Below are 16,185 nucleotides of genomic sequence, written 5' to 3'. Positions count from 1 at the left end.
CATACTTCTCTCGAATGTTGTTTTCGTTTGAATGATATTAAATCTTGAATAAAGCACTTTTTATTGTATGAACATGCATAAGCCCATCGTTTTATGAGGAATATGACACCACAATCTTTAATACAGAAAACACACACCATTTATTTCCCTTTTATTTATTAATTAATTTATTTATTTCCAGTTTTTATCTTTTTTTATTATTATGTCAAAATTTGGATTGCAAATAAAGCTTAATCAACGTGACCAGAACGTAATCTCAAAAAAAGGCAATAGCTTTCATGATCTTCCATGTAGATCGGAGCTGCATCCGCTCGTTAACATTCTTCAGCTTGACAACACCTACCATGACAAAATATTCTGATCAGAATTTTAATGTTAAAGCATTGAAAGCATCTTTTGCTGGCAATTCTATTTTACGCCCTTTTAAATCCTAAATTTAATTAGATTAATCTGGTTGTGCGCCACACCAAATAATTTCATTACAAATTTTTACAGATAATCGGATATTTGTGTATTTTGGAATGGCAAGTGTTTTGTTAAGGACACGGAATTGCAATTTAGTTTTGACATTTTTAATCAATTCATATGTTTACATTCCAATTATAAGATGCTAAAAGTAAAACAATAACGAGGCACGCGCAATGCACGCAAACAAATGCAATTAACATGTATCGATTTACATAATATATACAGTATAAATGCAACTGAAATCAAAATGATATTCAAATTACAATAAAGAATATTTATAAAAACACGCTATATGAATATATAAACAAGCATTTGGCATCGAGTCCATAACGTCAGAAAAGTGATGCAATTACAAGTTCTATGGCTAAAAATGCTACGTGCATCACTAGCACTCCAAGCTGCGTCTGCCATTTTCTCGCTTGCACTTGCAAAATCGGTTTTTGATGCAACAGCGAATTATCATAGACCCATATTTGATAACCCGTACATGGCAGTATTCATCCGACTTTTCAACGTTTACCGTCTCCGTTTTTACAGGAGATTCGGTAATTTGACTCTTGAAATCACATTCACGGGTAATACGAGTAGGACACCTACATCCCCCTGCTTTCAGGCAGCATTCACTTTTATCGTCGTGCCATCTTTCACAGTACTGCACTGCTTGAATCTGCTTGTCTTGGCCATAACTACACCTAGGGAGGAATCTGTCTGGCGGGAAAGCCATTGGGTCTGGACACACGCAGATGCAATCGTTTGCTTCCCTATATGCAAAGAAAACAAATGTTCAAAGAGTCTAGTTGACAACAATCTGGCACATCGTACTTCAAAATTGTAAAAAATTACAACTCTAAGAAATCCGTCAAGGTATCATAGTAAACAACTAGTGTAGTCCAGGAAATTGGTGAAAAATTGTGCATTTTTTACCTACAAGCATGAAATTTGGCACACTTATGGACAATGAAATTCTAAGCAAATTTGGATATATGGGCATGTCTGAAAATTCCAAAATGGCCGTCAAATCCAATATGGCCACCAAAATACCTTTTCAAATTAAAACTTCAAGTACATAGTCTTCTAATGACTTAAAATATCATATAAAGGTTAGAAAACACCATGGTATGAATCCTTCAGGTGTATCAAATCCAAAATGGCCGCCAAAAGTAAAAAAGCAGACCATTTATTCAAGATATCCATTTGAATGGGGAATTCATCAAGCACTTAAAACTACAAGCATAAAATTTGGCAGGTTTGTGGAAAATGAAATTCTGAGCAAGTTTGGATGTATGGGTATATCCGAAAATTTAAAAATGGCCTTCAAATCCAAGATGGCCTCCAAAAACACGGCTTCTAATTAAAACTTCAAGTATATAGTCTTTTAAGGGCGTAAATATCATACAAAGGTTAAAAAACACCACGGTATGAATTCAGAATCAAATTGTGCTTTTTTAGGTGTATTAAATCCAAAATGGCCGCCAATAGTAAAAAGCACTCTACTAATCCAAGATATCCAGCAGAGTGGTTAATTCATCAAAAACTACAAGCATGGCGTTTGGTACAGTTGTAAAACAGGATTCCAAGCACTTTTGGATGTATGAGCATGTCTAAAAATTTAAATATATGGCCCCCAAATCCAATATAGCCGACACAAATACCCGTTCAAATTAAAACTTCAAGTATATATAATCCTATAATAACTTAAGATAACATTTTATGGTTAGAAAAGACTATGGTATGCATGAAGTATCAATATTTTATTCTTTAAATGTACAGAAATCCAAAATGGCCTCCAAAAATAAGAAAAACAGGCCACTCACAGCAGCAGTATGGTGAATTCATCATGCACTTAAAACTACAAGTATGAAAATTGGCTCAATTATACAGAACAGGAATCTAAGCAATTTGTTATATAGGGACATGTCTGAATATTCTAATATGGCCACTAAAACCCTTTTAAAGTAAAAAAAAGACTACTATATAATCTGACTGACAACAGTCTTTACTCTTTTTTGGTTTTTCGCTCCTTTAGTTACATTTAGACACAAATGACCATAAAAAATGGACTAGGACTCCTTTTGGTCTAGTTGTGACACCACATGCAGCAATTCTATAAATGTCAAGGATATGAAAATGTCAAGGTATTTTCACAAATAAGTTTCAAATTAACGAATGTTATTTTATCAAGTAAGTGTTGCACATTTAATGGGCGGTCAACCTTTTACTTTAGTAAATGGACAATATCTCAACATAGGATAACAGCTAGCTACACCGAAATTTCTACTTATTTGGTTAAATAATTTTCATTCATTAATGTGTGCCTAGCTTTACTAGTAGTTGTGTTTCCCTCAGCTTTCCCAGTATTTCCTTAAAGCTATAGCTCCTACATGTAATCCACTTTCCCCAACAAAATACCAAGTGGCATTGGTCGTTTTTAACACCAGAAAGCATCAGTTTACATGCATGAGGGTCAATAGGAATATGAAAGTGGGGTAGGGCATATTAGTAGATGAAGGTTACTAGTGTGAACCCTTATAGGACCAGTCTTCCAATGCTTCTGACTCCCCTCATCACAGTTAGCAACTGCACACATAACTACAAACAGATGTGGTAGGAGCTACCTGGTAGATTTTGTTAGCTGGGTAAGTGAACACTCCTCATGGCTTCATTCTGGATTGTCCCACAGAGACAATGATGCCAGAAATCTCATGAATTTTTACCTTTCAAAGTCCATATTGCACTAATTTCTTGGTGTAATCCTCAGAATACACCGTTTTTTGAAGTTTTGTATGTATTAACTGTCTGGAGGATTAATTCTTTTATTTTCATGTTCAGTTTTTTGAAAGTATAACTTTGTAACTAAACAAGTTGCCAAATGATCAAATGAAAACCAAAGTTTGGCACCTATCAGTGCTTCTTTTTTAGTGCACGAAGTGTGAAGCCTGCAATGCAACTCTTGGATACAGCACGTATCAACACCTGCCCTCTGTTTGGGGTACGGGGTACAGGTATTTCTTTGCTCATAAATTTCCACTAAATTCTCGGTAGCCATTACTGCGAATGTACTAAAGCCAATTTTTTAAATAAGAAAGTTTTCTCATTTACTTTTGAAGCACAAGATAACATCATAACATTGTCGAGTGCAACTGTGCCCCGCTTTTTAGTACTTTACTAATGAAAAACACCAAATTGTGAGACCCGTATGTTTGATTAGCTGTCATTTTTGTTATATTTATGAGCATTTGATGAGGCGCCATGCACTGATCTAGCTGAAGAATCATAACCAACAGACAAAATTGGTACACCCGAAGTTTTTTATATTTGCCTCTTTAAGGCTTAGTTATTCTGGTGTTTCTTTCATATTTTATGGATTTTGCACGATACTTTTTTCTTAGAAAGGGGGAGTCACTCATGAGTGCCGTATAAGAAGATTGGGAATTGATCTAAATGAGAGTCCAGAGCAAAAAGTCAAACTACTTATGTTGGTTTATCAAAAGAAGGACTGTTTTCAGTACATAATAAATGTATCATGGTTGATGTTTTTTTTTAAACTCTGTAGAATAGCTCCTGCATAGGTAGGAATATGCTGATTATACAGGTAGTTTGCAAAGCCCACATGCCTATTCACGAGTGATTACAATTCAATAGTTGTGGTCTGCTGACTTTTGGAGGCCATTTTGAAATTTTAAAACCTTAAGTGGCAGATACTGATACTTCATACATACAATGGTATTTTCTTACCATTAAATGATATTCTTATAAAAGACTATACAAACAACTTTCACCTTGAAAGGGTATATTGGGGGGAATATTGAAATTGGCTGCCATATTGGAATTTTCAGACATGCCCCTATATCCAACGTTGCTTAGAATCATGTTCTACATAACTGTGCCAATTTTTATGCTTGTAATTGTAAGTGCTTGATGATTTTACAAAACTGCTGCATATTTTGCGTAATTAAACTGCTTATTTTACTTTTGGAGGCCTTTTTGGAATTCTATACACCTGTAGAAGCGGATATTGATAATTCATTCATAGCATGATATTTTCCAGCTATAAAATGATATTTTAAACCATTTTAGGACTATATATTAGATGTTTTAATTTAAAAGAGTATTTGTGGCGGCCATATTGGATTTGGAGGCCATACTGGAATTTTCAGACATGCCCATATATCCAAAAAAGCTTAGAATTCCATTATCTACAACTGTGGCAAATTTCATGCTTGTAGGTAAAAAACGCACAATTCACCCTTTTTTCTGCACCAATTTCTTGGACTAGTGGGGGTACCTCGCAAAATAACAGCAAAGAATGATTTTACACATTAAGAGGAAATTAACAACCGTCAGCATTTCGACATCACACACGGATGAAATCATTTACATGCCTGGTAGGCAAATACGTTATTTCCCATAGCACGAGCGTATGTACCTGCAGCACAGAGGCATCTTTCGTGGAGGTTTGTAAGAATGGTCCATATGGAACTCCCATTTACAATACTTCTTTGGACGGTTTTGAGCTTCAGAGCCGATCCAACAAGACAAGATAAAGACTGCTACAAACGCAAAGGACGTCATGGCTGCAATCTCTGTTTCTGAAAAAACAAATGTACACCGCAATATTACTTTTTAAAAATATTTTCAAGTTTGCTTTTTTGCAGGTCAGAACCAATTATTGGCCTTATAAATAAAGGTATCTGAAAGAGAAGAAGTCCGTTTGGTAGCGTTTGGTCATTTTAATAATGACCGTTAACCTAGTTACTACAACTAATTCACTGGGTATGTAAGAGCAAAGGAGATTGGTAGCCACATTTTAATGCCTAGTTTTCAATTTTAAATTCAGAAAGTTGTCAGAAAAATAAAGAAAGCATTAATTTCGAGAACGTTTATAATTGGGAAAGCACAATTTAAAAATTGGTTAACGTGTTTGGATACATCTTGAAAAAGAATGAATAAAGAGAAGCCAACTATGTGGAAAATGCACCTAAAGAGCAATAAAACCCCGACTCACAGTACTTGACACCGATAATAAGCCTCTTAGTATAGGAACTAACGTAGAGGCGCTCCATCGCATGCAAGTTTAATTCTCATCTCTTCTTCTATTAACTTGCTTTTAAATGTTCTTTTTACTGTAACAACACTTCTTTGCGGTATTTATGCTTCAAAGTGATGATCATTACAGTTCCTTACCTTTATTTCTCAATCTCTGTGTTTGAGTTGAAATGGTCACCTTGCCAGGTAAGCTGACGTTTATCAAAGTATCCCATAGACTGAAATAAATAAATATATATATATATATACCAGCAGCGTTCTAAAAATAACTCCTTGACAGATTTTGTATTTCGTCGAGGCGTAACTTTCACACATATTCTAACACAGTTAAAGCAGTGGCGTATGCTGATGAAGCGGAGTGTCTTTTTGACGCGCCTGATTTCCGTGTCTGGCCGTGCCACGCGGTCTTAACGCAAAAACAACATTGGGGACGAGAAACTTTCAAGGTGCATTCAGCAGCTATGTTAGGGCATGCAGTATCGTTGTCAACCTTTGCGCAAATTGCACGTGTTAAAGAAGCGAAAAAGAAAAAAAATGTATGTATATTGACCATTTTTGATGGCAATATTTTCAGGAAAAATGTTTTTTCTGGTTTTCCTGCAAGTATAAGACAGAATTTAGACTGCGCAGATTCTTAACAAAAGGGCAATTCATTTTAATTTTATACTTGACTGTTTAAATATATTGTCTGCTTTTGCAAACTATTTTCGTCTTAATAACTGTATAATTCGACCATAGAATATGTATGTACTCCGGTATTGCCACAACATACTACAATAAACAGTACTTTGAACAATGCATGTTATTTTCTATTTCCAAAACATAAGATAAACAAACAGCCACAATAACCACATTTATTCATTTGTGCTAACGTGCCAAAAATATTTAATTCAAAGCTTTTTTGCGTAATTGCATTTCATCAGCTCTCAGATGGGCACTCGTTTTCCGAAGCAAAATGGCGGAATAAGTCCTCTTCTAAAGGAGAGTAAACACTATTAGGTGTTCTGAAGTACTACAAAGTCGATCAGATCGCTTTGGTATGGTTTACATTTTTTGGAGGGGGTTGGGGGGGGGGGCACTTCCCCCCCCAATTGATCTTTTCATACATTTTATCTATCATGTATTTCATGAACCGGTTTTTGTCTCACTGTTGGTTCGTTGCCAAACCAAACAGACTTATATCAGAATACTAAACAAGCATTAACTTTAAATACATACATGCATTCAACCGCACTTGTTTACAACGACCTTTCACAATTATTTTCCCATAGTCAAGACAAATGGGGAAGGTATGATAAAATATTGTCAGTAAGAAAGTCAAAATACGTGTACATGACATCTTTCAATATTGGGAATTGGCATGTGTCCTTGTCCGAAAATAGTTTCATAAAATATATGTATATATCTATTAAAGAAAGCCACTTCTAGATAATTTAAGTGCACACATAACAAGCGTCTTGATAAACGAACGTTGGATCTTTATTTCACCTGAGAAACAAAAGATAAAAAGGGCACACATCAGTCACAATCAGTAGTCAAATACTGTGGGTGATCAAGCCTATGTTTTTTCTGAAACGGTTTTTTTTTTAGCTTTTCTTTCACAATGATTTCCTTAAAAATTCAATAACAGAAAACCAAAGTGCTGTCCTAATATACTGGCAGGTCGCTTTAGTGTCAACCTTTTGAATAAAGTATGATGCGCTCGAAATCACTTTTCCAATGGAGTCTTTCTTTGAGCGTGCTGAACAGTCAACATTTCTACAAACCATCCAGTTTGGTATTTCCTGTAGTTTACTTGATCAAAAGCCATACATTTGTTTTCATAAATTATTTTTTTACTTCTATGAAAATTATCCAATTTTTCAAATAAATTTATGCAGAAAAGTACGTCTCGAACGCTTCTTGTAAACGGAGCAATAAATCTTCCAACGGGCCCATTAGACGTTTTTTGATTAATATTTTCACGTTGTAACTAATGTCATCTTCTTTTCACAACTATTTTATAAGGTTTTGGCATGGACACAATCCCACTGTCTGCTGGCTCCAGGGTAAGACTCTCGCCAGGGGGCGGCAGTATCTGGAACCGCTGTAATAACATCACCAGCTGCAAGAACATGGTCAGCCTCGTCATTGGCTCGCCGATACACGACTGGAGAAGGTGGAATGAATTCAAAACAATATCAAGTACTTATATAAACACTTCAGGACAAACATTTATGATGTCTTTTAGATCAGGCGCAACAACTTCTTATTCTCAGGTGGTATTATTGTAAAAATAAAGCCTATCTGCAGCATTACCCTTGTTCCTGTGGAGAAAGGTAAAAACCCCGGTGGTTTTGGCAGGAACTTTCCGTCCGCATTCAGAAACCTCTCTGGCCTGAAGGTTTCGGGGTCCACCCAGTGTCGTTGGTCGCGATGAAGACTCCACTGGTTTATGATTATAGTGGTGCCCTTCGGAATGTCAAAACCACCTTAAAATATGGGAATTTAAGAAAACATTACATTTAAAACATAAACATAGCAAGTTAGTGATTTAGCTCGTACCCTTTGGCCTCATTCAAACAAATCCTCAATGACGTGTTTATCGTTGACAATTATAATCTAATGTCACAAGATATCCAATTTTAAAGGCGTTTCTCTACACGCACACACACACACAAACACGCACATACACGCACGATAATAAAAGAGATATATATGTAAAAATTACCCAGAGTGGAATCGCGTGTAGCTGTATGTGGGAGCCCTAGAGCAGGCATGGTACCATGACGTAGTGACTCCGATAGCGCAGCCTCTGTATACGGCATGGAGTGGCGATGTGTTCCACAAGGTACAGCAGTACCTGTATGTATATATATTTAGAAAGAAGAAAAGTTTTAGTTGTTTGCCTGATGTTTTTATAGGTATAAAATATGTCAATGTTAAAACAATAAGAATATAATAGGCATAATCAGCAAACTTAAAACAATCTAATTATAAATACGTATGATCGTATGTTCAACAATGAATTTTGCAGTCGAAAATAAGACTGCCCAAATATTTCATAATTTTGATATCCAAATGAGAACCACGTTTTTCTCACCTAAAACTTCCTGTATTTCCTTGTAAATATTTTCCTGCGCCTTTTGGTGGAGTGCTAGGTGGAGGATCAGCCACAACGTCTGCAGCGAAATGACATTGATGCCACCTATCGGTAAATTAGGTAGATTACAGTCAACCAAAATAGATTATCCTAAATCAGGACATTTCCCCACACTGGCTCGCTTCGACACATTGGATTTACTACTCTAGAATTAAATTTAACAAAGGGTCCAGCATTTATATTAGACTCAAACATTAATTTTCTTAAAGCAATGCCATTGGTGGAACGCCCACCTTCTAAGAGGTTGAATATTGTTTGAATAACTCTTGTGTCTGTGAACGCCTCCAAGATATCACTATCGTCTTTCTTCTTGGCCTCCCTTTGAATTTCAATGACGAGGTCCATTATATCCCTCTGATTACCTTAAATTATATTGAGGTACTGGATATGATTTTTAAAAACAAGACAGGAAAACGAGGAAAAGAAAATTGAAGACCATCTAAGCAACGTAGTCAAGACAAGGAGTATGATATTGGCTGTTGGCTTAAGAAACAGAGTAAAATGTGTGTGTCTGTGTGTGCGCGTGAACACTTAAAATGCTTTAATAAAGTGAAGAGGGTAAATATATCTACACAGTCTGATAGAATGTACTAAATATTTCTGGCGTTCGTCATTCACTAGGGCGTTCACAATTCACCAACTTGCCTTCAACATATGTCGAGTTGTGTTGGTGCCAATGTTTTTCAATGATATTCAAGTAGCTTTGGACAGCGTGCCTTAGGTCCTTTGACGCTTTGGAAGGAATATACTTCAAAAATGGAAAGTAATCTTCAGGTAAACCACGACCGAATATATCTACGAATTGTTCAGAAGTGTTTTCCAACTCTTTGAATTCCGGGTCGTCAAACGTGTAACTATGAAAAAAATCGACAATTTTTAACAAAGGTTATACTGCCGTATGTATTGTTAGGATTTATGTAAGGGTGTATGTGTGTCTTTATGCATTTAATAAAAAAGAACAATCAAATTTGTAACTAAAAAGGCAACTGAAAAAAAGATGAAAGGCTCCCGTTCATATATGGCCTACGGGATATGAAAGATACTTAACCGTACTGAAAAGATGTAAAGAACATAAACAAATTGCTTTTTCTAATTCTGCTAATGGAATTTTTTAATTTATTTTTATTTCTCACAAAAATTACCAACTTACCACTTACTATAGACAATAGCATTTTTCGCATATGATATTCCGTATGCCCAGTTTTTGAAATTATGATAGGTCAAACGTACCGCTGATTAAAGCACATTCCACATACGATATTGTAGACTCCAAGTTTTATATGCGTTGACGGGTCAAAGGCAGCATTTTCCTCCCCCATGATATCCAGCATCTGTAGGGTTCGGTCTCTAACAATTTCCTCGAGGTTTTGACCAGTTATAAAATTCCTGATCAAAATACAGAATTTATAGTAAAATAAATGCATCAACAAAATATGGGCAAATAGGCAAAACATCCAATACACATCAGCGAGAGTTGGAGTTGGGGACAACAGGCCGATGGGGTATTGACATGCATGTCATGTTAAACTGAATATTTTCACGGACCGGTGTGATATCAGATCCTGAAAAATCAAACAGTGTAACAAATTTACCATATAATACTGGCATCTCAGACACTCCTACGACGTGTGATAATGACAGTTCAGTGGAGGGGGAGTCAGTACGAAATGGGGGGAGGGGGGCAGTTATCAGATTGACAAATAGATGATTGGGGAGAGTCAGTTGGGGGGTCAGTATTTGATAATACTGACCAACATTACGCAGTGAAATAATTATTCAAATTTCATAAATAATTATTCATTAAATAAACTTTTTAAAGAAAATTAAACAGCCCTGCTAAAACTGGCCAAGGTTTTTGCATATTAAAAAATAAAAGTCACAATTGATTTTTTGCTGTGATATCGTATTTCGAATTTCGAATCAATTTTGGTAAAGGTACCAGTATTCGGGCCACCTCCTACCACTTCCGCCGTTACGTCACTCACCTGAGACAAGAGTTGGCAATCTTACGATGAAGTTTCCATGTTGGACCTGTGTTGGAAAAAGTGATGTCCTGACCACCCTCAGACGTAATAGCACCTCGAGAATAAAGACAGCAAGAAATCAAATTTGTTTGTTCGCCAGTTTTTTTCAATTGTTGAAAAATAAAGACAGGCGCGTACGTAGGAAACAAATGTAACACTAGGTGCTTGGGAGGAGGTCTATGAGAGGTGAAAACAATGGAAGTTTGTTATTTTCCATGTTACTTGTAACATGCTCTTTTACTGTTGGAATACGCCTTTAACATATAAGTGATAGCCTAGAAGAATCAATCAAGAATTATTTCCAATCAGTGGACAACATCATCTCGCACTGTGCTGCATACCTGTTAACGTGTCAGGGCGATCTGCAAAATGTGCCGGTTTTTCCAACAGAGCTTCTTTCACCACATCATAACTGCTCAGAACAACAGCGTTCATGCTCCCTGCGATAATAAATACATAAAACGACATAAAACTCTGTTAAGTTCAACACCTATGAATTGCAATTGCGTTTGAAAAATATACAAACGGACGGGCGACTCTGGGTGGGAGTTTTTCAAGGGTGGGCCGACATGGACGATACATTTTCCTTCGCTCCGCTTAATTGCTAAGTACAGTCTCATTCCTCTCGGAGGAGGGGAGGAGGGGATCCTTCAGATTCAAGAGGGGGGGGGCACTAGGTCCACTATTGTTTCGTACCCCCATCCCTCCTGTTTGCAACTCCAAAAAGGATGAGTGGCATAAGACACTCTGGTACTCACAGAATGTTGCTCCACATATGTCACTGCTGCGGGGTGCAAGTTATGGCGAACTAGAAATTTGCTAGAGTCAATTTGCCAAACAATTTGATTAAAGAAAGCGATTGATTAGTAGGCCCTCTACAGTTTTAGATAAACAGTTTTCATCGAATGCATTTCTATACGATTTAAGATTCTGCATCTCACCTATTTGCAACCTGAAAATATCTCCGTATATCTTGCTCCATTTATGTAATAGAATGAACGTCTTTTGGTCTCTATTAAGTTCTGTAATATAAAGAGAATCACAAGGGAAATATTATTATTATATACATTTGTTCTGTTGGGGAACAGACTTTAACAAATCTAGGCATGATAATATAAAACAGCAACTTAAACATCACCAGAGAGAGAGAGAGAGAGAGAGAGAGAGAGAGACCTAATATATTCCCAAGGAAAGGTAAACCTGGAGGTGCTGGAGGAAGACGCCATCTTTTTCTTCCAGATTTAAGATGAGCCACAAGGATACACAGTACCAGCACAAGTAGTCCGAGTACAGAAAACCATGTCTCCGCGACTGTAGCCATATGGGAGCGAAATGTGGAGCAGTTTTTAGAAGACTGGTACACCCGGATCACTGGCGGTCATTAAATGCATAAGTAAAGCAACTTTTTTCGCACAGCTTAAAGGTTATTTCAAAATCCACAGCGCAAGTGAGGTCCTTATTCTGTAACCCGTATGGGTTCTTCGCACGCAGCTATCATGGCACGCGTTACATAATTACTTTGCTGGCTGTTTTGCGTTGGCTTCCGTTGACCCACATACAGCATCAAACTTGCCCAGTAGATAAAGGATTATGAAGGTGAAATGTGCGGTTTTAATGTAAAGAGAGCGGCCTTTTATGAAAAACTAGCGAAACGAGTCACAACTTAGTAGATTTTTTATCCATGTGTCCCCTGTATGTTCCAGGAAAATTGCATTTGTCTACTATTTTATATTTACCACACCTTGCTTTGCAAAAAAACATTATAATAATAAATATATAAGTAAATAAATAAAGAAATAATATAGCCAAAATACTGAGCCCAGTGTTGTGTTATAATAAATAAATACCACTATCAAACTATATCACAAAAAGTTGTGCAGGATATCAGCCTGCTAAACATTTAACTAAAATCAATCTTAATCGCCATTTAAATACAGCAATTTGAATGGATTTTAAAGCTTTTCTATTAAGAATTTTCAAAAGAAATCGAATTTTTCCTTAACAAAGTCATTTCACCTACTCGGGATCCATTGCTCTTCCCGACATTGGTATTCGATGTGCTATACTATTTTAATAAAACGATTTGGAACTCTGTATTTCCCAGAGTCCACCATTTGGACTGCTGTCTTCTTGTAGATTTCAGAAGGAAATTGACATCAGGTACGTCTGTTGGAGGAATTTTTTAAAGTCTTCATTCTAAATAAACATAGCTTTGTAGACATATAAGATATATCTTTGGGGAAGTTTCAAACGCGAACAGTGTACTTTTAGATGTAAAGTTGGCGTTGGTCTTAAAGTGAAATATACCTAAACGTTGTAGCAAATAAATACCGTTACTTCTCACTTAAAATTCGCCTACTTTAACTTAAACACCTATTATATTGATAACGTCAATATACCTGGACAAGAGTGCCGCCGACACATTAACACCTGTTCTTAATTCGACAAATTTCCTTCATAAAGGTTTTAAAGGTCTAGCGCTATCTAACTAGGCCACTGATGTGCGTGACAGAAGAGTTGTTTGGGGAGGCAGGCTGTCATCACGTGCCCAGACTCTGGGATGGTCCATGTGACACATACACTTTAAGGGTGCTTTCCCAGAGATTTAGATCGATCTAAAGATTAAGTTTTAGATCGACCTAACTCCCTGGGGGTTCACGCTAAATTGCAGTCAGCGGAGCGGGCACCATAGTTAATTACCCCCTTACAGCTTTTAGTGGGCGGGACAGACGCTTAAGCCGGCCAAGCTGACAGTAATCTAGTGAGACTCCACACAGGGAGAGATCGATCTAAAAATCTATGGAAATGGGGTGTTAGTCAAATATTTCATTGAACCCTTTAAATCGTCTGCTTAAGCTAAAACCTTAGAAATCGTTCTCTTAAGCAGCCTGTAAGTGGCTTTCTTTGCAAACAGGGAACTAACGACTGAAGGGATACCGTCTTTTGTGCTTTTTACAGTTATAAACAAGTGAGGGACCATTCCCACAGATATTTGGATCGATCTATCTCCCTGTGCAGTTACACAAAATTGCTGTCAACTTAACCGGCTGTCTGTCATGCCTAGTAACGCTGTAAGGGGGTAATTATCTTTACCCTATAGCTGATTCGGTAGGCGTGACAGATAATTAAGCCGATTAAGTTGATAGCAATTTAGTGAGACTCTCCAGGGAGGTACACCGATCCAGATGGATCGATCTAGATATTGGAACCCAGTCTTACTGTAAGTTGGATATTGATATGCGGCTACTCGTCCAACCAAAAAGATGGTATGTGTCAAAGCTTAAATATTTTAAAATGTTAATCCCATCAACACAGAAGATGCACACTTTTTACAAGCATGGCCTGCTTTGAGTTCTGTCTTCATGTTCTATCTTCGAAACTTACACAGTCGTGCTCTTTTCACTAGGATGAAGAAAGAAGCCAAACATTGAAAAAAATAGTAAAACAATGGCGGTCTTTCAGGAAGGTGAGTGAAAATCTCAAAATGTGCACAATATAAAGGAACTAATGGAAGTCATTAATTTCCATATGATAACGACACTAAACTACGGATACATTGATTTCTCTCTTACTTTAAAGCACTGTTTTGGCAGTCGAAACAATACAGCGATGCGTGCCCTATGTTATTGTTAACAGCTAAAATTTACGCATTGTGTCTGTGTAAATGCAATTTCGTTGTATAAACTCTTATCTTCTGTCATACATGTACATGTATTTATTCAGTTATGCATGGATTAATTACTATAACCTACATGTACACTTAATTTTTTGGACACCGTTTTGAACATAAGATAGGCCTACTATATGTCTACCATACACACACTGGACAAAAGAAGTGTCACCCCTACTGAGCCAATACAATGGGGGAGATAAATGACTGTGGAATGATATGCTCCTGGTATCATTTTATTAACATCAAATTTCACAAAAAAATCACAAAATGCGAACAAAATATACATTCTACCAAAATATGCAGTTTCAAGTCCAAAATTAGTACTTAGTGGCATAGCCACGTGACCTAATAATAGGTGCCAGTCTACGAAGCAAGGCTTCATATAATTGTCTGATGCGTTCAGGGCTTATGCTGGCCCAAGCATGAAACACTGAATATAACAGAGTTTCTCTGCTGGTTAGACGGGCATTTGTGAAAAGTTTTGACATATCATTCCACACATTTTCTATTATGTTTGCATCCGGACTCTGGGCAGGCCACATCACCCTGCGAATGTCCTGTTGGTCAAACCAATCATCAACTGCTCTGGGCCTGTGACAAGGAGCATTGTCATCCTGGTGAACAAATGGATAATTCCTGTCACCAAACATGTTAGTAATAGATGGTAGCAAGCCTGAATCCAAAACATCGATATATTTCTAGTGATTCATGTTTCCATTAACCACTATCAATTCGCCCAAGCCATGGATGCTGATGCAGTCCCACACCATGATGAATATGCTGCTCCGGGTTCGAAAATTCAGTGCATGTGGTTCAAATGCTTTACCAGCAGTTTGCCAGCATAGTACCCGTCTGTCATCAGAGGTCAGACCAAAGCGACACTCATCAGAAAAAAATATATAGGACCAATTGTCATGAACTGTCCAGTTCCAGATCCTGTTGACCCTAGTTTACTCTACATTGCATGTTTTGTAACGATATAAGAGGTTTCAGTCTTTCTACCCTGCTGTACACTCTCAGAGCATGTAACCGACGCCTAGCAATTTTCACAGACACATTCTTATGTGTGAAATTGTTCCACTGTGTTGTCAACTGACAAGCAGTGTCGAACTTTGACAACCTGGGCATCAAAATCAGTCGTCGGTCTTCACGGCCAGTATTTTTTTCTTGGACGACCCATCAGAGGCAATTTGTCTCTTGATCCAGTGTTTCTATACCGAGACCAGACCCTCTGCACGGTTCTGACTGAACAATTCAATTGTATCGATATTCTGACATTGCTTATATTCCGCCTCTTCAGGTTTATAACTTGCACCTATAACCGTTAGATAATTGCCTGTATCTTGCCATATTGGAGGAAGACAGGAATAACATTTACTGTACATGTACAAGACCAACAATACAATTCCATGGTATAGCGATTTTATACCCATTAGTCACATTATAAGTAGACCAGGCATTATAAGTACCCAAGATCTGCCTACTTTTATTACTCTGAGGTAGGGGGTGACACTTCTTTTGTCCAGTGTGTGTAGTTACTGTGGATATTACAGATAATTTAATTACGGATAGAGAAAATAATTAGATTTGAGCTGCCTTGGCGGAGGTCTTGCGTTTTCTGAGTGATTTTCTAGTTTTCCAATCAGCAGACTGCGATTCCATTCACTGAATATGGAAGACGAACGGCAAATTAAGTAATAGGCAGTAGTCACAGACACGCCCAAAAGTGGGACACGTGACTAATGCATAAACCAGCTAATATGTGTGACTCTTACTCAAGAAGTTTCAGTGCCTGTTCTTCTGTTGGGGCGTTGGCTATTACTCAATACAAA

At 37.2% G+C, this 16,185-nt stretch overlaps 1 protein-coding gene and 1 long non-coding RNA gene across 5 annotated transcripts; both read right to left on the bottom strand.

Annotated features, from left to right (window-relative positions):
- Positions 1 to 556: 556 nt before the first annotated feature.
- Positions 557 to 5,822, bottom strand: LOC147760840 (uncharacterized). The gene is made up of 3 exons (XR_015335526.1): positions 5,653 to 5,822; positions 4,895 to 5,057; positions 557 to 1,229 (listed from the first exon to the last, which is right to left on the bottom strand). It is a non-coding gene; the product is annotated as an uncharacterized LOC147760840 (long non-coding RNA).
- A 1,149-nt stretch (positions 5,823 to 6,971) lies between these two features.
- Positions 6,972 to 13,386, bottom strand: LOC106159336 (steroid 17-alpha-hydroxylase/17,20 lyase). 4 transcript variants are annotated; one of them, XM_087017496.1, is made up of 11 exons: positions 12,701 to 13,386; positions 11,622 to 11,702; positions 11,022 to 11,120; positions 10,642 to 10,735; positions 9,887 to 10,042; positions 9,302 to 9,510; positions 8,890 to 9,018; positions 8,597 to 8,701; positions 8,225 to 8,356; positions 7,813 to 7,985; positions 6,972 to 7,663 (listed from the first exon to the last, which is right to left on the bottom strand). In XM_087017496.1, exons 3-11 carry the CDS (start codon positions 11,113 to 11,115, stop codon positions 7,493 to 7,495), a joined length of 1,263 nt encoding a protein of 420 aa, XP_086873622.1. In that variant the 5' UTR covers positions 11,116 to 11,120; positions 11,622 to 11,702; positions 12,701 to 13,386; the 3' UTR covers positions 6,972 to 7,492. The 4 variants fall into 4 exon arrangements, with proteins under 4 accessions (XP_086873622.1, XP_086873620.1, XP_013391052.1 ...); XM_087017494.1 differs by lacking the exon at positions 12,701 to 13,386 and adding an exon at positions 11,881 to 12,450; XM_013535598.2 differs by lacking the exon at positions 12,701 to 13,386 and adding an exon at positions 11,854 to 12,449.
- Between the last annotated feature and the right edge of the window lie 2,799 nt (positions 13,387 to 16,185).

This window comes from Lingula anatina, chromosome 7 (genome assembly GCF_051362555.1).
Source record: "Lingula anatina isolate TDL-2025a chromosome 7, LinAna3.0, whole genome shotgun sequence".
NCBI lineage: Eukaryota > Metazoa > Brachiopoda > Lingulata > Lingulida > Lingulidae > Lingula > Lingula anatina.
This window is presented reverse-complemented; position numbering and strand designations above follow the sequence as displayed.